The sequence below is a fragment of the Lampris incognitus genome, chromosome 9 (genome assembly GCF_029633865.1).
Source record: "Lampris incognitus isolate fLamInc1 chromosome 9, fLamInc1.hap2, whole genome shotgun sequence".
Taxonomy (NCBI): domain Eukaryota; kingdom Metazoa; phylum Chordata; class Actinopteri; order Lampriformes; family Lampridae; genus Lampris; species Lampris incognitus.
In genome coordinates, this window is record NC_079219.1 from 20,185,814 (window position 1) to 20,211,475 (window position 25,662).

The 25,662-nt window shown below is 43.1% G+C and overlaps 1 protein-coding gene across 1 annotated transcript in view; it reads left to right on the forward strand.

The window, feature by feature from the left end:
* zgc:113232 (uncharacterized protein LOC541546 homolog) overlaps positions 1-25,662 on the forward strand; it is a 60,739-nt gene that overhangs the window by 21,981 nt on the left and 13,096 nt on the right. Inside the window, exons 4-19 of the mRNA XM_056286941.1 lie at positions 6,129-6,304; positions 6,809-6,928; positions 7,382-7,435; positions 7,767-7,820; positions 8,016-8,069; positions 8,595-8,648; positions 9,315-9,368; positions 16,251-16,304; positions 16,761-16,814; positions 17,788-17,841; positions 19,776-19,820; positions 23,479-23,532; positions 23,681-23,734; positions 24,420-24,473; positions 25,276-25,347; positions 25,590-25,625. Of these exons, the coding sequence (XP_056142916.1) occupies positions 6,129-6,304; positions 6,809-6,928; positions 7,382-7,435; positions 7,767-7,820; positions 8,016-8,069; positions 8,595-8,648; positions 9,315-9,368; positions 16,251-16,304; positions 16,761-16,814; positions 17,788-17,841; positions 19,776-19,820; positions 23,479-23,532; positions 23,681-23,734; positions 24,420-24,473; positions 25,276-25,347; positions 25,590-25,625 (1,043 nt within the window). The remainder of the gene's footprint in view (positions 1-6,128; positions 6,305-6,808; positions 6,929-7,381; positions 7,436-7,766; positions 7,821-8,015; positions 8,070-8,594; positions 8,649-9,314; positions 9,369-16,250; positions 16,305-16,760; positions 16,815-17,787; positions 17,842-19,775; positions 19,821-23,478; positions 23,533-23,680; positions 23,735-24,419; positions 24,474-25,275; positions 25,348-25,589; positions 25,626-25,662) is intronic.

Sequence of the window (25,662 nt, forward strand, 5' to 3'; positions counted from 1 at the left end):
CTCAAAAGAGAAACCAGATGAGAGTACAAGGTCTAAAATGTGACCTTTGGAATGTGTGGCCCCTTTAACAGATTGAATGAGGTTAATAGAGTTTATAAGATCCAAAAAATGGGAAGTCTGGGAATGGGAAGGACAGCAGACATGAATATTAAAATCACCAAGAATAAGCACCCTGCCATATTTTGGCATGACTAGATAGAAGGTAGGAAAACTCAGAAATAAAACTAACTGAATTAGGGGGCCTATAAATTAAGATGCAGAGTAAAGGGGTAGGGCCAATGATTTAAAAAACATAGAACCTCAAAGGAGATAAAATTGCTAAAATTAACAGGATGGCACTTAAGAATTATAAAAAATCCAAAAAAAAAACCCAGCTAGGCCACCCCCTCTTCCTCAGGGCCTGGGAATATGAAAATATGCAAAATCAGGGGGCTTAGCCTCAGTCAGGGGGAGCGGGTCCCCTGGGGACAGCCATGTCTCAGTAATCATTGAAAAGACCAGATGGTTAGAAACAATAAAATCATTAATGATAAAGGACTTATTACCAACAGATCTCACATTCAAGAGGCCAAAATTGTTTTGCGTCAAAGCAGAGTTAAAACCAACGGGAGTACAGAAAATAGGACACAAATTGCAGATGTTTGCACCAGATATTCAGTTGTTGTTTTTTCTACTATTAGATGCATCGCGTGGATGAGAGCCTGGTGTCTAATAAGAGCCTATATGGGGAAAACTCCCGGTGAGAGGGTTAATGGCAGATGATGCCAGTGGGCGGAACAGTACTGTGGGCTGCCACCGTAGGCGCAAGTGGAAGTTCTGGGAGGGAAGTGTGGGACGTAAACAGTAAGTCACTTGGAGAGGACTGTACGGCGTCCTGTAGGTTGGCCGCTAGACAGAATGTACCCAATTCAAAAAAACAAGTTGATGTGCTAAACCTAGCGGGATTGTCGTTTATCTTTGGCCAAAGAGTAAATTTATTTTTATTGGCTCTAACGTCTCCATTTTACCAACCCTGAGTTGGTTTGGAAGTAAATTTCCAAAAAAAAAAAAGTTATGTCGTGTTGTTGCTATTGTAGTGGTTATGGGGCTACATAATTCCCCTTATTGAGCTAGTAGGAACGTTAGTTTACAGCTGCTGTTTCCTCGGTTCAGGTTTACAGTGACACACTTCCGCTGCGCGGGTTTTTTTTTTGTTGTTCTAATGGTGGAAGGAATAAATGGTGCACGTTGTGTAGCCGAAAGAGAAAGTTGTCACGACTCCTGCTTGAGCTCCTCTACACTGGTGACCCCGACGTTTGTCTCTTGGTAGTTATCAGAGACAATCTTTCGAACGAACATGGTTGACGATATCAACGCGGTTTCTCTCAAATTGCCAGAGTTCTGGGAGTCATCGGCAACGACATGGTTCGCCCAGGCGGAAGCGCAGTTTGCTATCCGCAAAATAACAGACGATGCTACTAAATACTACTACGTGGTATCGGCGCTCGGATGTTCGACTGCAACGAGAGTGGTGAGTCTCCTTGCAAATCCTCCGGCGGCAGACAAATACAAGGGGCTCAAAGATCACCTATTGAAGATTTTTGAACTGTCCGACGCCGAGAGGGCCCACAGTCTCTTTTCTCTGCAAGGCTAGGGTGACAGCAAGCCATCCGAGCTCATGTACAAAATGCTGAATCCACTGGGACCGGCGCACACACCTGATTTCCTCTTTGTACAACTGTTTCTGCGACAACTGCCTGCTCAGGTGAGGACCGCTTTGGCTAACACCAGCATTACCGATTGCCGCAAGCTAGCTGAAGAAGCTGACAAGTTCTTCCTGGCCAGCCAACAGCAGCACTGCGCGTCCGCGCTCACCCCTGCCCACCCCCACACGCCACCACCTGGTGCTCCATGGTGGTCGCCGCGGCAACCCCCAGTCGGCGACAGGAGCCCGGCCTGTACCTTTACCATGCAAAGTTCGGGGCCAAGGCGAAAAAGTGCACCTCCCCGTGCAATTTCAGCTCGTCGGGAAACGCCAAGGCCGGCGCTCACTAGTGGCCATGGGCGTCGGCGTGGAGGACAACAGGCTACTTTTCCTGCGAGACTCCATCTCGGGGCGACGTTTCCTATGCGACACTGAGGCGCAGAGGAGTGTCGTACCTGTTTCAGTAGGCTATCTTATAAAGAATGACACACATACGAGTTGCTCAGTGCAGCCAAGTATAATCAAAGTGTTGTAACATGTGCACGCCCGAGCTCGACGCCTCGACCCGACCAAGCTCTCTGTCGCCAAGGCGGAGTTTAAGAACATGGAGCACCTCGGCATCATCCATCGCTCCAGCAGCCCGTGGGCTTCACCCCTCCACATAGTGCCTAAGCCTGGCGGTGGGTGGCGTCCATGTGGTGACTACCGTCGGCTCAATGACACAACAACACCGGACCGCTACCCGGTCCCTCACATCCAAGATTTCTCCTCCCACCTGGCTGGGAAAGTGATCTTTTCCAAGGTGGACCTCGTCCGTGGATACCACCAGGTACCCGTCCATCCCGCTGATGTCCCCAAAATGGCTGTGACAACTCCGTTCGGACCGTTCGAGTTCCTGCGCATGCTGTTTGGGCTTAAGAACGCCGCGCAGTCCTTCCAACGCCTCATGGACTCAGTGTTGCGGGACCTGCCTTTCCTCTTTGTGTACCTGGATGAAATCCTGGTCGCTAGCACCTCCGTGTCCGAGCACTTGTCCCACCTCAGAGCCCTTTTTGAGAGACTCAGCCTGCACGGGTTGATAGTTAACCTGGCCAAATGCCAGTTTGGTCTGAGCACCATCGACTTCCTGGGCCACCGGGTCACCAAGGACGGGGCGGCCCCCCTTCCATCTAAGGTGGAGGCCGTCGCAGACTTTCCACACCCACACACGGCCCAGTCCCTCCGGGAGTTCATTGGCATGGTGTCCTTCTACCACCGGTTTATCCCCCGGGCTGCCGATCTCCTCCGCCCCCTATGTGAGGCTCTGAAGGGCACAGCCCCCAAACACGCTGTGGACTGGTCTGCAGAGAGGGACACGGCTTTTAAGGATGTGAAGGCCGCCCTGGCTGACGCGGAGATGCTGGCACACCCTGTGTCTGGAGCGCCCATTGCCATCATGACGGATGCTTCAGACTACGCTGTCGGCGCGGTTTACGAGCAGTGGGTGAGCGGTGCGTGGCAGCCGCTTGCCTTTCGTCCACGACAGCGCCTGAGGTTGCCCGAGCGTTCATCGGAACCTGGGTCGCCCGCTTTGGCACCCCATCTGACCTCTCCTCGGACAGAGGGCTGCAATTCACATCAGCGCTCTGGGAGGAGATCGCCGCGGGTTTAGGGGTGAGGCTCCATCGCACCACAACACATCACCCCCAGGTGAATGGATTGGTCAAGAGGTTCCATCGCTCAATGAAGGCCGCATTGCGGGCTACCCTCAAGGACGACCGCTGGGTCGACAAACTGCCTTGGGTCATGCTTGGGCTCAGGACGGCTCCCAAGGAGGACCTCCAGTCCTCATCCGCCGAACTGGTCTACGGACAGCCACTTCGAGTCCCGGGGGATTTCCTTCCCACCGCCACAGCTCCCTGGTCCGCCAGATGCCAACGGACTGCGCTGCAGGAGGAAGCCAGGGCTTTTGCACCGGTCCCCACTTCTCAGCATGGCGGCTCTCAGTCCTATGTCCCCACGGAGCTGCGGTCGGCGGAGTATGTTTTCATCCGTCACGACGCGCACCGCGGTCCCCTGCAGCCACCCTACGATGGCCCATTTTGGGTACGGGACACTGGAGATAAGCACTTTGTGGTGGAGGTTGGCAGCAGGCTGGAGCGGGTTTCTGTGGACCGCCTCAAGCCTGCTCACCTGGACTTAGACCGCCCCGTTGGTCCTGCCCTGCCCCCACGGCGGGGGCGCCCCCCTGCTCTGCCCCCCTCCCCCGGCGAGCCGCTCCCTGTTTCCCCAGCCCCTCCCTTTCCCCGGTCCAGCTGTGAGGACTCTGCTGCTTTGCCTGCGGTTAACCAGCCCCCAGCTCCTGTTCAGCAGAGCCGTTGGGGCAGAGAGATCCGCCCCCCTCGCCACACTGACTTTTCCTATTAAGGCGAATTCTGGGGGGACGCGTGTAGTGGTTATGGGGCTACATAATTCCCCTTATTGAGCTAGTAGGAACGTTAGTTTACAGCTGCTGTTTCCTCGGTTTGGGTTTACAGTGACACACTTCCGCTGCACGGGTTTTTTTGTTGTTGTTGTAATGGTGGAAGGAATAAATGGTGCACGTTGTGTAGCCGAAAGAGAAAGTTGTCACGACTCCTGCTTGAGCTCCTCTACACTATAGCTAATAGATGCTGTCGGTGCAATAATTCATGAGTTCTCAATCAAACTTTCTTTATAGATTCCCAGATATAGATCTATTTAGAGTTCGCTCTGTGTGTGTGTGTGTGTGTGTGTGTGTGTGTGTGTGTGTGTGTGTGTGTGTGTGTGTGTGTGTGTGTGTGTGAGAGAGAGAGAAAGGGAGAGCGAGAGAGGGAGAGCATGCGTGCGTTCCCACTTGTTCGTGTGTGTGTGCGTGCATGCGTGCGTATTGGGGGGGTGTTAAAACGAGAGAGAGAAAGTCATCTCAAAAGTTTTCTATTTACAGAACTCGTCAAGTTAAGTCACAACTGAATTTTCAAAACCCCCTCAAACCGACCTATGATGCTTATGTTTTTACGATGCTTGGATTTCATTATTATTGTTACCCTGTTAAAGGTTTCTTTTTTTTTTTTTTTTTTTTAGGAAGTTGGTCCTTATCTGATGAGAATGGTCTAAGGACAGGATGTTGTGTTGCTGTAAAGCCCACTGAGGCAAATTTGTAATTTGTGATATTGGGCTATACAGATAACATTGACTTGACTTGACTATTGTGTACATCTATAACGCGTACCCACTGATACCATGATGCATACCTGTTGATACTATGAGCAGCCCCCACAGCAGCTCCACTCAAGTAGTTGATTGTTAATGACCTTGTTCAATGGTATTTTGATGGCAGTTAGAGAAGGTGGGGAGAGTGGTCCCTTATATATATTTCTTAGTTGTAGAACTGATCACTGGTTAAAATAGTTTAACTTCAACTTTAAATTTTATTAGTCATTTGCAACAGTTATGCACAATGCAGCCTAAAGAGCAATAAAATACTTATTTTGGGTCATGCTCAACAACTAGATTTCAAAGCAAAAGAAAGCACATAATATGTCCACCCATCCATCCATTATCCAAACCGCTTATCCTGCTCAGGGTCACGGGGTAAATAATATGTAAAGAATAGAAATATAAGAAATAGGTTAAATACAAATGTAAAGGTAATAATATAAAGGATAAAAATGATAGAAAGAAACAATTCAATCCTTGCATGAAATTATTCCCGTACACACATTCAATGTGTGTATGGGAATTATTTCCTGCATTACACATCGTTCCATCTTTTGGCAAATTATATAATTGGGGAAAGATAAATCTCACCAACTTCTGCTTGGGTTATAAATAGTCTACTATTACTACTACTACTACTACTACTACCTTTCGCTGCTCCTGTTAGGGGTCGCCACAGGGGATCATCCGTTTTCATCTCTTCCTGTCCTCTGCATCTTCCTCTGTCACACCAGCCACCTGCATGTCCTGTCTCACCAGATCTGACTCTCACCTCCACACTCTCATCCTTCCTCCTCTCCTGCTGCCTCTGCACATGTCTTCCCCCTCTCCTTTTCCTTCGCCCAACAGTAGCATATTTTCCACCGGCACCCTGCTGGCCAACAGTACCGGTGGTGGCCGTTGGTAACCTGGGCCTCGACAGATCCGGTATGGAAATCAGATTTATGAGCCAAATATTTGATTTGGCAAAGGTTTTACGCCTGTTGCCCTCCCTGAGGCAACCATCCCCATTTACCCAGGCTTGGGACCTGCACTAAGAATCGGTTGGGTTATAAACAGTGTAAAGTTATATTAGATTATCACATTTATCTCCTACACACCGTCTTTGTCTTTTAATATCTCTCTCTCACTCTCTCTGTCTCTCTCTGTCTGTCTGTCTGTCTCTCCATCCATCCATCCATCCATCCATCTAACCATCCATCCATCCTTCTCCTCTTCTCCCCTACAGAGTACCCCCCAGAACCCACGCATGGCTACGACCACGAGCATCAGCCTGAGCCAGAGGACTATGACCCCTATGCACCGGCCCCTACCCAGGTCACAATGATCACAGAAGACTCATACCCCTACGCAACAACCACTGAGTCCCCGTACGCTAAAGAGGATGCCACCATGACCACCCAGGTACAAGGAGGGATGGCCTTTCTACCTCTTCAGGCCAATTCAGTTAAACAGCAACTGAAGTAAAGATGCACATTTAACTAGTTAAGATGGCTAAAGCTGCTTAAGAGGGGTTGGAAACACACACACACACACACACACACACACACACACACACACGCTAGACTAGCTCAAACCAAACCATATCAGATTAAATTGAAATGATCTCCATGGGACCACTGGATCATTGAAGCAGCAGATAATTAAACATAAAACAAGTTGAGAATACTGAGGGTGATTAAAAAAACCAATCAGTCATGACTACAGCCATCAAGTGAGTCAAAGACACATGATCAGAGATAAAAACTTGACTTTACGTTATTGTAGTATTACGCTTTTGTTTCATTGCTTTGCTGTATTATTGTGTTAGTGCCTTGTCTTTTAGTATCCTGTTATTGTGTTATTGTTTTACTGTGTATCTTTTATGGCATTGCTCTATAACCGTTTTGTTGTGTTATTGTGTCGCAGTGGCCCTATGTGGACTCCTCTGAAGAATCAGGGGTCGATTTGACATTGGGGGCTGAGGGGCCCACAGAGTGTGACTGTGAGCCTGGACAGCCTGGCTTCGCTGGATTCGCTGGGCCCAAGGTAGTTAGCTGAAAAAAATTACAGGAGATTTTTTTTTTCCCCAGTGATGTTGGTGTAGAGACCCACCAACAACCCACACACTCTTACAGTACATTTTAACACTGTGCAAGGACAACGGGCACTTTCGTTGCACGATACTTAGAAACAGTACAAACAATATATTAGACAGTAGATCATATATATCACTCTACATATTGACAGTGGACTTTGAATTTCACTCAACATATAGACATTAGATTATACATATCACCTAATGATTGGATGTAGACTTTTTCTGAATGCTATAATCCTGCTCCAAAGCTCATTACCATTGAGAACTGAAGTGTTTTTCTTTTATTTAACCAGAAAGAAAATATCTATAACATATAGGTGAACCATACAAATCAACTGTACAGTCAACAGAATTTTTAATTTTTGGATGTATCTAACCAACTTCGTCTCCTGTCGTGTCAGGGATCCAGAGGGCTACAGGGCAAGACTGGCTTACCCGGACCACAAGGCAGAGAGGTGACTTTCAAACACACTGGGACCTTTTATTTATTAATAACCGGTGATAAAAGTTTTTATGATAGCACACGTGCTTAAAGCTTTCCTGTGAAATTGGCAATGCAAAGTGTGGCACAGTTTAGCCATGATTATCTCATATGAAATAATCTTTTGGGTGAAAGTATCGTAGTGAAATAATGGCACCACCCCACAATATTGGCTGTTCCAGGCACGCATGTCAGGCTGAGATACATGGGTACAGGATGATTGGTCTGCTATTGAACAGGATGTGGGTGTTATTAGTAGAGATGATGTGAGACATGGAACTGGCATTTCTGTGTCTTGATTTCAGGGTTACAAAGGATTCAAAGGGGCTCCAGGAAGAGGAGGCGAGACAGGACCAGTGGTGAGTATTTCATACCAAGACATCAATAATATTTCTGTGTGTGTGTGTGTGTGTGTGTGTGTGTGTGTGTGTGTGTGTGTGTGTGTATGTATATGTGTGCACGCGTCTATCTATCAGTCTATCTGTCTTTTTTCTAATGTGCCATTATTTATTTATTTACTTATTTTCGACATTGCCCGTTTTCTTCTTTTACAGGGTGATTCTGGTCATGATGGGGAGGAGGGTGCTTCTGGTTTCTCCGGGGCCATGGTGAGTCAGAGAATGAGAGTGAGCCTATACGAGGTATACCGAGTCCTAGGCAGAGGGTCTGTACACTGTTTATCAAGACAGGACTTCTGGGCATCTGGGTAGCGTAGTGGTCTATTCTGTTGCCTACCAACACGGGGGTCGCTGGTTCAAATCTCCGTGTTACCTCCGGCTTGGTCAAGCATCCCTACAAACACAATTGGCTATGTTTGTGGGTGGGAAGCCAGATGTGTTTACACAATTTACAGAATACAACATTGGGACTGTTAGTACTATCCCACATGGTGAAGTCATGGGGCTTAACGTATTTATCTTTGTGCATATCCTATGACTTTTAAGTGTGAAAATGTCATCTACCATGAAAGAGGTAATCATAACCTCAGTGATAAATTTGCCAAAATCAATCAGTCAATCATTCAAGAGAACAAAAAATGTCACCACTAAACAAGCGTTTTATCAATCAATCAGTCAACCAATCAATCGAACCAATCAAAACAACCATAACATCTTTCTTTCTGTTTCTGACAGGGAGAGCCTGGGGTTCATGGAGAACCTGGCGAGGTTGGAGAACTAGGTCTGAAGGTAAGTATCTTCTCACTACCATCCACACCAATGCCACCACACCACCATCAGATAGATGCGAGGTTGGTAACCGTTCAATAAGTAATAATTTGTCTAATAGATAGGGAGATGCCAGATAGACAACACTCATGTGAGATGCTCATTTTCTCTTACTGCTTTACAAAGACTTTCTCTTCAGAATGAGATGTTCTGCTTTTGGAACAAAGTGACACTTTGGAAAAAAATGATTATGAGCCCTTTGCTGTCAAAATAGAGACATACCAGAAGATGTAATCATCAGTCACAGAAAGTTGAATCAGTTCATCTGGACACGTTTATTGTGAGAGAAACGTTTCATCACTGCACTCAGTTGAGACTGAAGAGGTCACTTAGATGAGTGATGAAACGTTTCTCCCAATAAGCGTTGTGTCCAGATGAACTTTTTCTGATTTTCTTACCTGGATAATTGAGCATGCATAAAGACATTTTGTAATCAGCGGTGTTTTCCAAATGAAGACCTCTGAACAAAACAGTTTTTTTACAGGTTTGGAATATAAAATATCATGTTACAATGATAATGTAAATATAATAATACTTAAGAGCTCTCTCCTTGTTAAAATCATGTAAGCCACTAGTCCATATGTGTTGTGTGTTGTTAAAATAAAGTGGTATATTGTCTGTTAACAGGGGGACGTTGGTATGGAGGGACCTCGTGGAGGTGTTGGATCTTCTGGGGAAACTGTAAGTAAACCTGTCATGCTTTTTCAGTCCTCTCAGTTGCCACGGTAATGACAGCTTCACTTAAACAAGGTGTCCCTGAAACTACAAGGGATGTATAGATACTATAGAATTAATTACACAATTAAGTTGAATTGGATGAAAATGCTTATGTCAAATAACCAATGGTCCATAGTGACAACGTTTACTCAACACATTTGTTTGGTGACAGTTGAAATGTGCACACAGAAAATCAGCACCTCGACAAATCTTGATGAATTTTTATTGCTTTATGGGCACCTCTTCAACCTTTTTGTATATTCTTTATAGTTGTTTTTTTTGCTTTATATTCTTGCTATTGTGCGTATTTTTGACATTCTGTGTGCTTTTGGATTATGCGAGCTGTAACAATGCTTTAATTTCCCTCTTGATCAATGAAGTATCTATCTGTCTGTCTGTCTGTCTGTCTATCTATCTATCTATCTATCTATCTATCTATCTATCTATCTATCTATCTATCTATCTATCTATCTATCTATCTATCTATCTATCTATCTATCTATCTATCTATCTATCTATCTATCTATCTATCTCTGTCTGTCTGTCTGTCTGCATTTTAGCAAGTCAGCTTTAATCAAATTGTCTTTGTATTTATCAAATCAATTATAATTATAATTGATGTGATTTATGATCCACCCAATGACTGCTGGAATAGGCTCCCGCATCCCTGCAACCCTGAGAGCAGGATGAGCAGTTTAGATAATGGATGGATGGATGGATATACACTGCTCAAAAAAATAAAGGGAACACATAAGCAATGCAATGTAGCTCCAAGTCAATCACACTTTTGAGATATCAACCTGTCCAGTTAGGAAGCAACACTGATTTGTGAATCAATTTCACCTTTTGGTAAATTGTCTAATTTCCACCTGGTGGAAATTAGACAATTTGCAAGACAACCCCTATAAAAGGAATGGATTTGCAGGTGGTGGCCACAGACCATTTGCCTGTCCTCATCTTTTCTGGCCGATCTTTGGTTAGTTTTTCATTTTGCTAGTGCCCTCACCACTAGAGGTGGCATGAGGCGGTATCTGCAACCTACAGAAGTTGCTCAGGTAGTGCAGCTCATCCAGGATGGCACATCAATGCGTGCTGTGGCAAGAAGATTTGATGCGTCTCCCAGCACAGTGTCCAGAGCATGGAGGAGGTACCAGGAGACAGGCCAGTACACCAGGAGACGTGGAGGGGGCCGCAGGAGGACAACAAACCCGCAGCAGGACCGCTATTTGGTCCTTTGTGCAAGGAGGAACAGGAGGAGCACTGCCGGAGCCCTACAAAACGACCTTCAACAGGCCACTAATGTGCAGGTTTCTGCTCAAACAGTGAGAAACAGAATGCATGAGGATGGTATGAGGGCCCGACGTCCACAATTGGGGCCTGTGCTCACAGCCCAACACCGTGCAGCCCGATTGACCTATGCCAGAGAACATCTTGGTTGGCAGATTCGCCATTGGCGCCCAGTGCTCTTCACAGATGAGGGCAGGTTCACACTGAACACATGTGACAGACGTGAGAGAGTCTGGAGACGCTGTGGAGAACGTTCTGCTGCCTGCAACATCCTCCAGCATGACCGGTTTGGCGGTGGGTCAGTGATGGTCTGGGGAGGCATATCCTTGGAGGGCCGCACAGACCTCTACGTGCTAGCCAGAGGTACCATGACTGCCATTAGGTACCGGGATGAGATCCTCAGACCCATTGTCAGACCATATGCTGGTGCAGTGGGCCCTGGGTTCCTGCTCATGCATGACAATGCTCGTCCTCATGTGGCCAGAGTGTGTCAGCAGTTCCTGTATGTCGAGGGCATTGATGCTATGGACTGGCCTGCACGTTCCCCAGACCTGAATCCAATCGAGCACCTCTGGGACATCATGTCTCGTACCATCCGCCAACACGATGTCGCACCACAGACTGTCCAGGAGTTGACCGATGCCCTGATCCAGGTCTGGGAGGAGATCCCTCAGGAGACCATCCGTCATCTCATCGGGAGCATGCCCAGACGTTGTAGGGAGTGCATACAGGCACGTGGAGGCCACACACACTACTGAGCCTCATTTTGAATCGTCTTGAAGAATTTCCACAGAAATTGGATCAGCCTATGTTCTCATTTTCCACTTTGATTTTGAGTATGATTCTGAATCCAGACCTTAATGGGCTAATGATTTTGATTTCCATTGATCATTCTTAGGTTATTTTGCTCTAAACACATTCCTCTGTCTAATAAATAAAGATTTTCAGCTGAAATATTTCATTCATCGAGGTCTATATTGTGTTTTTAGGTGTTCCCTTTATTTTTTTGAGCAGTATATTTCTATCATTTTATAAGCATTTGTATTTAATCTACCTTGATGGTTTACAGGTACAACCCTTAATTCAAAAAGTTAATAAAAGGGTTGCCTGGCTACCAAAGTACAAAACACAGGACTGGAGCCTGCTGTCACTCCCACATTGATTGACAGATCTCTTAATACAACTCAGAACAGTAGACAACAACTTTTTCTTGTTTGTTTGTTTTTTGTTTTGTAACTGTTTATGCCGGTAAACATTGAATAAAAAAAGGCATATATTTTCCATTATGATTGGTTGAGAAAGACACAAAATGCCCCCCCCCATTTACAACTTAAATCCTTCCATTATGTATGTAAATATACATACATTTTCATTTTCTCCTTTCGTATGAAAGTTTGAAAGTTCTGTTGATCAACCACAATCTCACTTCGTCATTGAAATTGAAAGACCACTGAATCATGGCAGTTTTGCTGTGACTTGGTGATGACGTCGCAGCCTGCATGGAGAGATCCAGCACACAGGTGCTGGATCTCTCCATGTGGGCAGACATGGTCAAATTTGTTGGTACCCCTCCACAAAAAAAACAAAGAATGCCCAATTTTCTCTGAAATAACTTGAAACTGACAAAAGTAATTGGCATCCACCATTGTTTATTCCATATTTAACAGAAATCAGACTTTGTTTTTGATTTTTTTTTATTCAACATAATATTGTAAATAATAAAACAAATGAAAGTGGCATGGACAAAAATGATGGGACCCTTAACCTAATATTTTGGTGTACAACCTTTAGGCAGTCACTGCAATCAAACATTTCTGTAGCTCTCAGTGAGACTTCTGCAGCTGTTAACAGGTATTTTGGCCCACTCTTCCTGAGCAAACTGCTGCAGCGGTCTCAAGTTTGATGGGTGCTTTCTCCAGACTGCAAGTTTCAGCTCTTTTCATAGATGTTCAATAGGATTCAGATCAGGAGTCATAGACGGCCACTTCAGTATACTCCAATGTTTTGTTCTTATCCATTCTTGGGTGCCTTTAGCTGTGTGTTTTGGGTCATCATTGTGTTGGAGGACCCATGACCTGCGATTGAGACAGAACTTTCAGACACCGGGCAGTACATTTTGCTCCAGAATGCTTTGATAGTCTTGAGATTTCATTGTGCCCTGAACAGATTCAAGGCACCCTGTGCCAGGCGCACCAAAGCAGCCAAGCCTCCTCCATGTTTCACTGTAGGTATGGTGTTCTTCACTTTGAAAGCTTCATTTTTTTAAAATCTGTGAACATAGAGCTGATGTAACTTGTCAAAAAGCTCCAGTTTTGACTCATCTGTCCAAAGGACATTCTCCCAGAAGGATTGTGGCTTGTCAATATGCATTTTAGCAAATTCCAGTCTGACTTTTTTCATGTTTTTCTTGCAAAAGTGAAGTCCTCCTTGGTCTTGTTCCATGGAGCCCACTTTGGCTCAAAAAGCAACGGATGGTGCGATCAGAAACTGACATACCTTCACATTGGAGTTCAGCTTGTATCTCTTTTTTAAGATATTCTTGGTTCTTTTTCTACCATTCGCACTATCCTTCTATTCAATCTGGGGTCGATTTTCCTTTTGCGGCTGCACCCAGGGAGGTTGGCTACACTTCCATGGAGCTTAAACGTCTTAATGATATTTGCAACTGTTGTCACAGGAACATCAAACTGCTTGGAGATGGTCTTATAGCCTTTACCTTTACCATTTTTATCTATTATTTTCTTTCTGATCTCCTCAGACAACTCTCTCCTTTGCTTTCTCTGGTCCATGTTCAGTGTGATACACACAAACAGCACAGTGACTACTTTTGTCCATTTAAATAGGCTGAATGGTGGCTTACAAGATTGGAGACAAGTGTGATGCTAATTAAAGAAACTGATTAGTTTGAAATATCACTATAATCCAATTATTCATTATTTTTTCTAAGGCCAACAAATTTGTCCAGGCCATTTTAGAATATCTTAGTAGAATAAGCAATAATTCATCTCTTTTCACATGTTCTTTGCTTTATTATATGACATACCAAAGGCATGCATACATGACAAATAGCTTATAATTTCATCACTTTTCAGGAGGAATTAAGCATTATTTAAATGAGCTGTAAGGGTACCAACAAATCTGAGCACGTCTGTATAGCCTGATGAGAATCTTTTTCATGGACAATGTCTCCCACCCACTCCATGATGTGCTGGTTGGGCACAGGGGTACTTTTAGTAATAGACTCATTCTGCCAAAAGGCACGACAGAGCACCACAGGAGGTCATTCCTGCCTGTGGCTATCAAACTTTACAATTCCTCCCTCAGACTGCCAGACACTCAGAGTTAATGGTCGTTGGACTGGCCCTTCAACTTGTTTTACCTGGTTGGGTTTTGTTTGTGTTGTTGTTTTGTGCTGCGGTAGTGCAGTATAGATAGGGTGTTATGTGCACCATGCTTGTTGATATAGTATTTTGTTCTTATTTCTATTTCTTATTTTATCTTTTATTTTTATTTATTTCTATTTTCTTGTTATCTTGTATCTTGCTAGTTTTTAGGTTTTTTTTCTTGCTACAGCATGAGTGTCTGTAGTAGAACCCAGTATCCCCTCGGAGATTAATAAAGTATTCTGATTCTGATTTTTACAGGTTTGTGTTCCCTGATAGCCTTTACAAAGGTCGTTTCTTCTGCCTACAGCTCTCTTTGGCTTCCTGAACATAATTTTGGGAAATGATTACGCTCTTTGGTCTTTCTTTTCTCATGAAAGGGTTTTATGCTCAAAATAAAGAAATGTTACTGTAATTTAACTGTTTTGATTTTGCTCTTCACCTCATTGGACGTCTTCCATGTTGATGTGTATGTAGGAGTGTCACCACCACAGGGCCCTGTACAAAATCTTTTTAAAATTATTAAATTTTAGAATCCTTTTACAAAATACTGCATAATTCTAATACACAACAGCAAAGACAAAATAGTTAATTTCTTCATTCCTGAAATGCATAACAGTAGACTGACTGACAGTGACAGATATTTTTATTTATTATATATGAGCAGGTGCTGAAAGGACAGGAAATGCTGAAACACAAAATGAAATATTTGTTGAATTTTGCCTCCAAACAGTGATTGTAAAAGCTTGTGTTAAGGTGTTTCTGTGTAAGTGGTTAGGTAGTGGAGATGTTAGTCGTATTTCGAGCAGTGTGGAATAAAAAACACCAGTCAAAGTCAAATGCTTGTAGCTTAATTGCCACTTGGGCTTGTAACCAACCAACCAACCATCCATGATTTGGAGGTTCAGTTCTTTTCTAAACAACTTGTTGACTGGTTGAACAATAAAAGTGGCTGGAAATTGGCATTCACCAGCCATACATCGAACAAACACACATACAAAAAAAATTAACCTACAATGGCTCCATTGTTAATGTGTCATGAGGACTTAAGTGCTAATTGTTTCTTCTTATTTTATTTTCTTTAAAATTTTCCCCTTTTTTTGCCCCAGTTGTACTTGGCCAATTACCCTATTTTCCGAACTGTCTCAGTCACTGCTCCACCCACCCCCTCTGCCAATCCAGGGAGGGCTACAGACTACCACATGCCTCCTCTGATACATGTGGAGTTGCCAGCTGCTTCTTTTCACCTGACAGTGAAGAGTTTTTGGCAGGGGGACGTAGTGTTTGGGAGGATCACGTTATTCTCTCCAGTCCCCCCCGAACAGGTGTCCCGACCGACCAGAGGAGGCGCTAGTGCAGCGACCAAGACACATACCCACATCCGGCTTCCCACCTGCAGACATGGCCAATTGTGTCTGTAGGGACGCCCGACCAAGCCGGAGGTAACACAGGGATTCGATCCAGCGATCCCCGTGTTGGTAGGCAATGGAATAGACCGCCACGCCACCTGGATGCCCCCAGGGCACTTGTTTCTGTTCCAACGGCTGAGCTTTCATAAAGGGATTGTACTTCTGTCATCAGGGCCCGCCGGCTTTGGATCAACCTGCCTAGGAAGTTTATGCTAGCAGAAACATCATCATCTTCTAAATCCGTTCCTCAAACTGATATATTTTATTCTGATGTTTTTATGACTATTATAATGTGTTTTTTCTATTCTTATCTAGTTTATCGAATGTTCTTGTTTGATATATTTGAATTTATTGTTTAGTTTGGGTTGTTTTTAGGAAATTGCTATCAGCAACAGCAGCAGCCATAGTAGTACTAGCAGAAGCAGCTAGTGTAGCTGGACGTCGCAGTGGTGTTAGTGGTCGTATTAGCAGTAGGCCTTTATACTGGTTCCATGTGCAATTTTGTAGTCATTTTAAGTCAGCTCTGAACACAAGACTATGTATTTGGATCTGAAAATTCTGCTGTACCTTTTAAATCTCTTTAAAACTTGTTACATCAGTTGATGTTGCTTTTTTTTACTTTATAAAACTTGTTGCATCATTTTGTCTTATTTTGGTGTAAGCCTGTTTTCAGTTCATGTCTTACTTTTTATCCTATAATTTGATTCTGTTTTAATGTGATGCACAATATTGGCTCAATAAACAACATGTATTGTTATCTATCTAAGGGTCGGCTTGGTGAGGCTGGGGGCCCGGGGTCCAAAGGAGGTAAAGGCATCAAGGTAACTAATGGAAGGCACTACAAAATCACACATACATATGACCGATTTTCACCATTGATTCAACATGACCCTGAAGGTTAAGACTTGTGTTCAGACTGTAAGAGCAGAGATGTCACCAAAACAGGTAGTTTTGCCATCAGGATAGATAAAGATATGGAGAGATCAATCCTGACATCACCGTCTCCTCAAATGCCACTTTAAGATTTTTCTGTAAAATTATTCCAGCATATTAGCTTTATCTTGCAAGCTAATATGAATGCAGCCATATCGTGCTCTCCCTCATACATAAAAAGAAAGACCTGGTAAGGCCAGTATGGCTGCCATCGCTCCTGACAGACATTTAAGAAGTATTTTCCATTCCTTTTTCTCTGGTTACTTTGTTAATTGTGTTCAGATTTGCTCCCAGATGGAATCTTTACCTTAATGTTTTTTCCATTTAATCTGCCCCCCCCCCAGGGATTCCTTGGCATGCAGGGCAAACAGGGCCCTCAGGGACGTGACGGAGATAAGGTATCAAGACAATCCTTAATGAATGACACTTCTCAGAATACTTTCATATCTGCAGGATTTAATGCTGCTGCCTTACCTGTTGCTCTGTATGGGGCATATGTCACATGTGCAATGGAGGAGCAATTGTTTTCCTTAGATACATAACAAAAATGTGAGGACTCATGGAATCAACCCCTTTTCAATGTGGTACTGGAAATGTGCTAATTATGCTACAAATTTTGATAATTAAATTCCTTTCAACTGATCGACCTATAAGTCTGAAGTTCCCACAATTGATACATTGTCTCAATGAGGACGCTAAAGTCCAGTAGCTCTTGTTGTTCCTGTATGTGTACATCCTATCAGTTGATTCCTACAGGACTACTAGTAATGCCTTGCATTTCCAATCAGCAAAGTTTATCTCATCCTCAATTTGAACTTCAACTTCATTCAAAGCCTTATTCAAATAAACATTCATTCAAATATTAGAGACATTTGATGTTTTTTGGGGTTTTTTTTTAACCATTTTTGTTAGCTAGTAACCTGTCACGCTATTTAAAAAGCCACTAGTCTTGGTGTTGTTTTTAAAAAAAATGTTGCATATTAGCAAAGTTAGCCTCATTGAAATCAAAGCGCTCTAGCCAAAAGTCGCATTAGCTGATAAGGAATTTCGGCAACCCATTGGTTTAAATGAAGAATGCTAAAAATTTTATTATTTCATAAAAATTGAAGGACATGTAAAACAAAGAAACTTTCAGAATTGCTGATGTAAGATAACCAACTAGGAATTTGAATTATCACTATCGATTTCACTGTCGAAATCACAATAATCAGGTATTGATAAGGTAGCAGTCCCGGGCGGTGTTAGTTCTATGATATAAGACAACATCAATAGCATTTTTCCTCTTAAATGTCACTTTGTGGACTTAACATAATAGTCCTGTGTTGGAGCCCATAGTTTTAACATGGGGAATCTTCTCTCTCCTCTCCATAGGGTCAAACTGGAGCACCAGGCTTCTCCGGGGACGTTGGGGAGAGGGGATATACTGTAAGATACACTTTATGTTCCGTTATCTCTCACCCATCATTACTTTCATCTGTCCACCTTCAGTCTCTTTATTCATTCACTCCATGTGGTGCTCAGAGGTTGAGAGGTAACTTTGGATCTGAGGTAAAAATGCTGTATGCCCCTTTTAATACCACAAATTGTGTTTTTATTAGCTATCTCCTCTATTTGTCAAGGGATGTAATGAAGTATAACCCCAAGAGTTTCCGTGTTTGAGAAGGTTTTTGAAAAAATAGTCAGTACTTGAGAGCAAGAGAAGTGTTTTTTCATGAGCCACTCTGTTCTTGAGTATTTCTGTTTATGCAGATTTCATTTAACTTTGATTTAAGTAAATCTTCCAGATGAGTACATTTACTCTGACTGGAATAAAACCTTAAGTGCAATGCATCCAGCATTCAGATAGACAGAACGCCAACTTCATATCCAAATTATTTCACTTTTGATTTCATCTCTTTGTACTTTATATATTAGTTCTCTTAAATGTTGTGTAATGAGTAATTGTCACTGTGACAATCAGTGACAAAATCTGGCAAGTCAAATAACTGATAAATTTAAAACTTAATGCGGATTTGTATTCTGATGTAAAAAATACAAAACGCTCAAATGGGCTCGCCACTGTGGAGTTGGGAGATTTTGCCTTCCATTCGAATAGTTTCATCAGTTCTGATTTCCGGTAAGGAAATCCTGGCATTTATTCCTGTGCCAAAGCCACTCCTCTTGTTCAGTGAGGACATAGATGAGGAAACCTGCTCAGAGGACACCTTGCTTTGGGCGCCTTCTGAACGTGACGTAACTCTTTAAGGTGACAGCTCTCTTCCATGGGAGTGATTAGGGGATGAGAGCTGCTGAGGTAGTGATGTTATGACAGCTCTGTAAATGGCAAATAGGTGGTGTCACAGTCCTCCCATCCAGTTCAGTGAGGGCTGCTCTAGTTTGATATGTATGTGTCCAGCTAGAGCAACCCTTTCTCAAACGCCTCTCTCTTAATATGTCACCAGGGATTCTTAAGAGCTTCTACAAATGCACTGTGGAAAGTGTCCTCACAAGTTGCATAACAGTGTGGCATGGGAACTGCAGTGCTTCAGACCACAAAGCATTACAATGCATAATTAAACATGCCCAGTGCATCACTGGTTCATCTTTAACCCCACCCAATTTCAGACATCTATCACAATCACTGCAAGAAAAGGACACATAGCATAATTAAGGATTCCCCCCACCTCAGTCACAGGCTACCATCTGGAAAATGGTACCGGTGCACCATGTACCGGCCAACACCAGTAGACTCTCCAACAGAATCTTGACCTAGGTTGTTAGGATTATGAACTCTGGGACCTGTAGACTCATCTAATATATCACCTAATTGGTCATTCAATTGCACTCCACAATTGTATTTTGCATTGTTGTGTGGCCTCTGTGATGGTCTGGCGGCCTGTCCAGGGTGTCTCCCCGACTGCCGCCCAATGACTGCTGGGATAGGCTCCAGCATCCCCGCGACCCTGAGAGCAGGATAAGCGGTTCAGATAATGGATGGATGGATGGATGGATGTGGCCTCTATTCTTATGGCGTGTATTTATGTGTGTGGGTGTATGCATTATATGTCATTTTAGACTGTAATAGTACTCTCTGATTTTAGATTATTTATTAGATCATTCATTGATCTGTTTTTAATCTGCATGGACAAGAAGGAATTTTATTTTGCTTCTGTTGTACATCTGTATGAGATGACAATGAAGCCTTGATCTTGAGCAATCTGTCTTCTCAAGAAGTACAGTAACGCTCAGGAAGTCACAAGAGCAAGGTGCCCCCTGAGCAGGTGTCCTCTTACATCTTATTACCTGGATGAAATGTGATATATAAATAGAGCTTGACTGAATTATTGATGGATCTGGATTAAACTGTTCCTTTTCCTCAGGGTTATCCAGGAGAACCAGGTGGCAGAGGAGTCACCGGGCTCAAGGTACAAAAGTGCTCAGTGTTAGACTCACCTAATTCATCTGAATACTTTATGACAGACAAGTGCATACCAGTGTATATTCTTGTCCACATACAAAACAGTGGAACAAGATTGACGTAATCACATACATGAATCACAAAGAGCTTTAATCAAGGCTCAATTTAAGAAATGTTCACAATGATTCATACACTTATAACTATAGACTCAGCATTAGGCTCAGTATTCGTGTGCCTCTGAATAATTGTCAGATTTGTCTTGGAGCATAACTGGACAGACACGTGTATTTATAAGATGAATCTCTACAGTGTACAGGGCATGTGCTTGTCTACACACAAAGCAAGTGGACAAGATTTACATAATGATAATATGTATGAACCACAATTTGATAGGCTATTATTCTCAATTAAAGAAAGTATCAGTGGCCATTGGTAGCTGTGTTTCTGTCTCAATGTCAGGTGAATTTTAAGCAGATTTTTGATAAATTGAAAAATTAAAAATCCTGCGTACTTCCATTAGCTGTTTTCAAGCAATGAAACAATCTCCTTTGTATGCAGGAGTGTCATTAAAACATTCAGGGAAAACTTTGAGAAGGGGGTATAATAACGTGCAGCTGAAGAAACCAAAACGCACCATTTACTCATCTCTTTAATGAATTTGCATCGTTGACATAAATTTTTCACCGCAGGTGTGTGTAAAGACTGTTCGGTGATGCATGAAACAACGCATTTCAGTACAGATAGGCTTTTTTGGACATTAAAATTTTGCATAAAAATAGCTTGGTGGAAACACAGGTGTAGCATCCCCTAAACACCTGCTGCTCCTTGACTCACTTGCTCAGAAAAACACCATACGTGAATGGCCTTAATGAGTCAAGAGACTGAAATCAGAGACCAGCTCTGCTAACAGCCAATGGGATTAAAGCTCTGGGATAAACAGAACAGACAGGACATGCAGTACATTCGGTGGATTTAAATAGCTTTAGGGATGGGTGAGATTAAACGTTCGACGTTGACCCCCCCCCCCCCCATTTTGAATGCTGCAGCCAGGTACTAAGAGTCAGTGCCGCTCTGGAACCAGTTTTCCTGGCCGAGAGCTGGTTCTTTGCTTATCGAAATGCAAAGAACTGGTTTCAGATTAGACATTGGCTCCGAACCAACTCTTGAACTGCCTTGGTGGAAAAGGGGTACACGTTTGAATCCCTCAATCTGTGTCCCTTGTCTCCCGGTGTGAATAGGCTCAAGACGGCAGCCAAGACCTATCATTAAGACCGGTCTTTTAAGTCTGGACAGCCTGTGTCAGCAAAGGCTGGTTCAGCCACTTTCTCATCTCTCACTTGTATTTCATGATCGAAAGATACAATCTGTGTTGCAAATAGCCTATATCAGAAAGTAAGGAATGGTGTTATGGCTCGCTCACCCCGCGCCGTGGCCCGCCCACCCCACGCCGGCAGCCATCAGCTCGTCAGGGCCGGGCTTAGTCATCAGGGCTGGGCTTAAATTTGGTGGCCTCCCACGTGCCCGTTGTCAGTTCGTGTTGTAACCTCCCCGCACCCGCAGTAGCGGCCACTCTCCTCTCACGGTCCTTTTCTCTACGAACTCATCCCAGCCCTTGGTTCATGTTTTTCCCTTGCAAAGTTTCCCCGTGGAAGTATCCTGCCGTGTTCCCGTTTGGATTGAACTTTCCGTTTTTTTTCCTTGTCGCTCATTGCCTTCCTATGTCTGACTATTTGTACGCGTAAGGAATAAAGTACGCCAGTTTTCGGCTAACCCCATCTCTGTCTGGTGTCGTGCGCTTGGGGTCTTCCACAAACCCTAACAAATGGGAGCTTTTGACAAGCCCTAACAGCTGAGACATTCTGAAACTTTCAGCACAGAAATGAACCCTGGAAACTTTCGTTTCAGAAAACCCTGTCAAAACAGTGGCAGTGGTCCAGGAGTCACTGATTAAACGTTTTGGCCCATTAATTGCCTGAATGTCTCACTATGAAGTCAGAATAAAACTAAAAGTGTAACAATAGGAGTGTTGTTCCTAGTTTGTGTGGTCTGTCACACTCTAATTGCTCAGTGTGACACAGACTACAAGTATTGCTGGCTAGAGCTGAGTTTAGTGTGAAGACTGAGTTAATTAAGTCAAAAGTAAGCAAATCAAGTCATTGTCTCACTATAATAATAATGGATTACATTTATATAGCACTTTATCTAGACAGAACAAAACTGAAAGTGCCCTGGGAAACAACAAATCAACTGTCTCGCATCCATTTTTTGTTTTTCTTCCTTGGAAAGTCCCAGTAAGTGAAACTGAAAGTAGACCTCGGGACTTTTGACAGCGTCACAGGTTGGGTGAGTTCCAGGATTAAACAAACAGCCCTTGCATCAACAAGTGTTGACCAAAATGTCAGTTTTACTCTGTAGTATAAGTAAATTTCTTGAAAAAAATTGCAGAAAAGTTCCCTTGCTCAAAGTATTTTGGGTTTTGAAGAGGAAGTGAAACCAGCTGTGTGGCAGCATAAAGTAAGGACAGAGAAATAATCAATGGTTGCATTTATTCACATTTTGCTTTTATGGCTTTTATTACCGTTTTTTTCTGGTTGTGGTGAACCGCAAAAGCAATTTGGTTTCAGTCATCCCTTTATAATATAATTTGATGACTTCAGAGGATTGCTGGAAATTTTGAGGAAAATATTATCCATTTGTGCAGGTTGACAAGCTAATTGTCACTTTGGGTTAAATCCCCTAGTAAACCTTAATACATGTTGGTAATATCCTGTGGTATTACAACAGGCCCCGCTCCTCATTTGCTCTAAATAAATACTGGTGTCAATGCAAAACTCATAAAAGTAAAACCAAAACAAAGTGTATCATAGATAATAAAAAGAGTATTAAAATAAATCTCTTGTGCATTGACTTTCTAAATATCCTTACCTTTATTTTATGTTTGCAGATGCAGTTTTATTTTATTTTGTATTACTCTTTTTTTTTAATATAAATTAATTTCTAGTTTTTCCCCTTATCCCACCCGATTAACCCAAGAGCATATGGCCGGAACTCTTGTCAAATAACTCCCCTGGCTCACGTTTACACGGGAAGGAGATCGTCGTAACAACAGTTTACTTAAAACTCGTGCAGGCTGCGCTCGCTATTTTACACGCTGAAGCCTCGCATGGATTGCATTACCTTCAGGCCGCGAAGGAGACGTAGGGAGAATGCGTTCGGTTGCTTGGCTGCAGGCGCCCAGATGGGCCAGAGGGGTCGCTGGAGAACGACGAGTCCCCGAACACTACACCGACTATCCCTTGGGTAAGGGTGGCCTAATGAATGCCCTACGCCGTGGACGCTCTGGCCGTGACCAGTTACGGCGAGTCTGGGATACGAACCTCCCAGCCACATGACGAGCGGATTGCAAGAACGGCGGTTTATTCCGCTCGGCCGTCAGAGTGGCATATTTCATTTTATTTTGTATTATTTTATTTTATTAAACTCATAGACAAAATGTTTCATTGCCAGCAACTATTGCTATTGTGCTATACTGTGCCTGTGCTTTTGACAAATAACCTTCGATATGACTTTGATTTGAAATTCACCCTCTTCACTCTAGTACGGCAAAGTTTGCAGTGTGTCTCCCAAGTTGATCACCCCTCTCTCTCTTTCTCTCTCTCTTGCAGGGTGTCAAAGGTCAAGATGGGTTGCCAGGCAACGATGGGGAACCTGGAGAAGATGTGGGTGATTAAATGATTAAAAGTCATGTGTTTTGTTGAAGATGAATTGGCAATGGATCAGTCGACCCACAGTGTCCATAGAGGGTAGCCACCTATAATTACGCCGGAAATATAATCCCTCTCTCTTTCTCTCTGTCTGTTGTTAAAGGGTCCTATCGGAGTCCCAGGGCTGATAGGAGAACCTGGATCATTTGGTGTCAAGGTTACCGCACTGTTTTTTACCTTTCACCTCTGACATCATCGCAACACAGTCTTTACTGACCTTTACAGATTCCCAAGGTTTAAGTCGTGAAGTTTGGGTCCAAAAGGAGATAAGATTATGACAGCTCATTTTACAAAAAAAAATTTTTTTTAATTAAATAAACCAGATAATGTTTTTTTAGGATAATGGGTAGCTTGGTTCCTGAGTTTACTAAATGGGGAGCTTTTACAGACTAGATCCTCTAAAATATTGAGCAATTAAATGATGAACTTCAGCGAATGATGCATTTTCTCCAAATGGCAACACAATTCTGGAACCCATCTCTTCATTTGGATCTTGTTTGTATTTAATTGAAAACCTGTCTTGGAATGCAATGGGGTCAGAAAAACAGGCTGTAGGTTTGCAAGTTGGTTTACAAAACTTATTCTGCAATCATAAATGGGGTTTTTTTTTTTTTTTTTCATTTGCAGAGCATTAAAAAAAACCACAAATGTTTCGACTGTTGCCTTCATCAGTATGTTAGAACTCAGCACACTGGCAAACCTACAGTTTTTCTTTCAACTAGTATATCTACTCTGGATTTACGCATCAAATATAATGAGATACTAGAGTGCTGTGATCATCTCTGTTACACTGAAATGTAATGAGGTACACGGTGGAAAATGTCCACTCTTCTCTCCTACAGGGTAGCAAAGGGGACCGTGGCGTGAGAGGACCCCAAGGAAGAGTTGGCGCCGTGGTGAGTGGTTGGCTGAGGTGACCTGGAGGTCTTACCATGTATTTTGTCAAAGTGCTTTTGAGCAAAATGCCAAAACTCCACGTGTTCATTTGCTATTCCTTTTTATATGGAGGCTGAAAAATGTAAATGCCACATGTGAAATGTATGTGGTGCCATAGAGTTTGTGATGGATGGAAGGATGATGATAGACAGACACCCTCTCAAATAACCCAACAATAAACTTATTTGTCACTGTACAGATTCACAAAGCAATTGCATGTTAGTGTGAAAAACCACAAATTTATCACATTTCTTCCCACTGCGCATTTAGGGTATGCGCTAAATATGCGTTATTTTTTTAAAGTAGTATTTTGCATGGATGGGAAAACTACAGTGGCATTAAAAAGAGGAACTAAAGGGGAAGACCCTGGAAGAAAAAAAACAGTGACGTTAAGAGGAACTAAAGGGGAAGACCCTGGAAAAAAACAAAACAGTGAAGTTAAAAAGAGGAACTGAAGGGGAAGACCCTGGAAAAAAAAAGAGTAATAACATTCTGATTATACGTGATCTATGACAAACTTGTGATGGTTCCCCAAATACTCCTGTGAAATCTCATGTGATATCTTAAGTTGCACCTGACTCTAGTAGAAAAAAAATTAATATCCAGCGTCTGCAAAATATTTCTGAAAGAAATGTCCATTAATGCCTTGGTACTTTTGAAATCACCCTGTGTTTTTGTAATAAGTTTGTGTGTGTGGGGGGGGGGGGGGGTCAGCTTGTGACTGACTTTGGTACCTGTTTGCTTGTTGTCTGTCTGTAACAGGGACTGCAAGGAGAGCAAGGAGACGCTGGTATACCAGGGAAACCAGGACCTAAGGGCCTGCAGGGCCAGCCTGTGTGTATCTGAAATAATGCAACAACTACAATAGCATTATCAACCTATAACATACCCTGTCTCTGTCACCCTGCCCCTTTCACTTTCTCTTAAGTAAAGACAAATAGGATGCAGTATTCCTGTTAGAATTAGAGTTGGCCCTTAAAAGTGTCTGAACTTGCCAGGTACACTGTATTTTTACTTGGAAGTATAATTGATGGTCAATAAATTCAATTGATTAAGCTCTGCCTTTTTTATTACAGGGGGCTAAAGGTGAAACGGGACCTGATGGTGAAAAGGTACGCTCTGAGTGACTATCAGTTTAAAAACTATAAA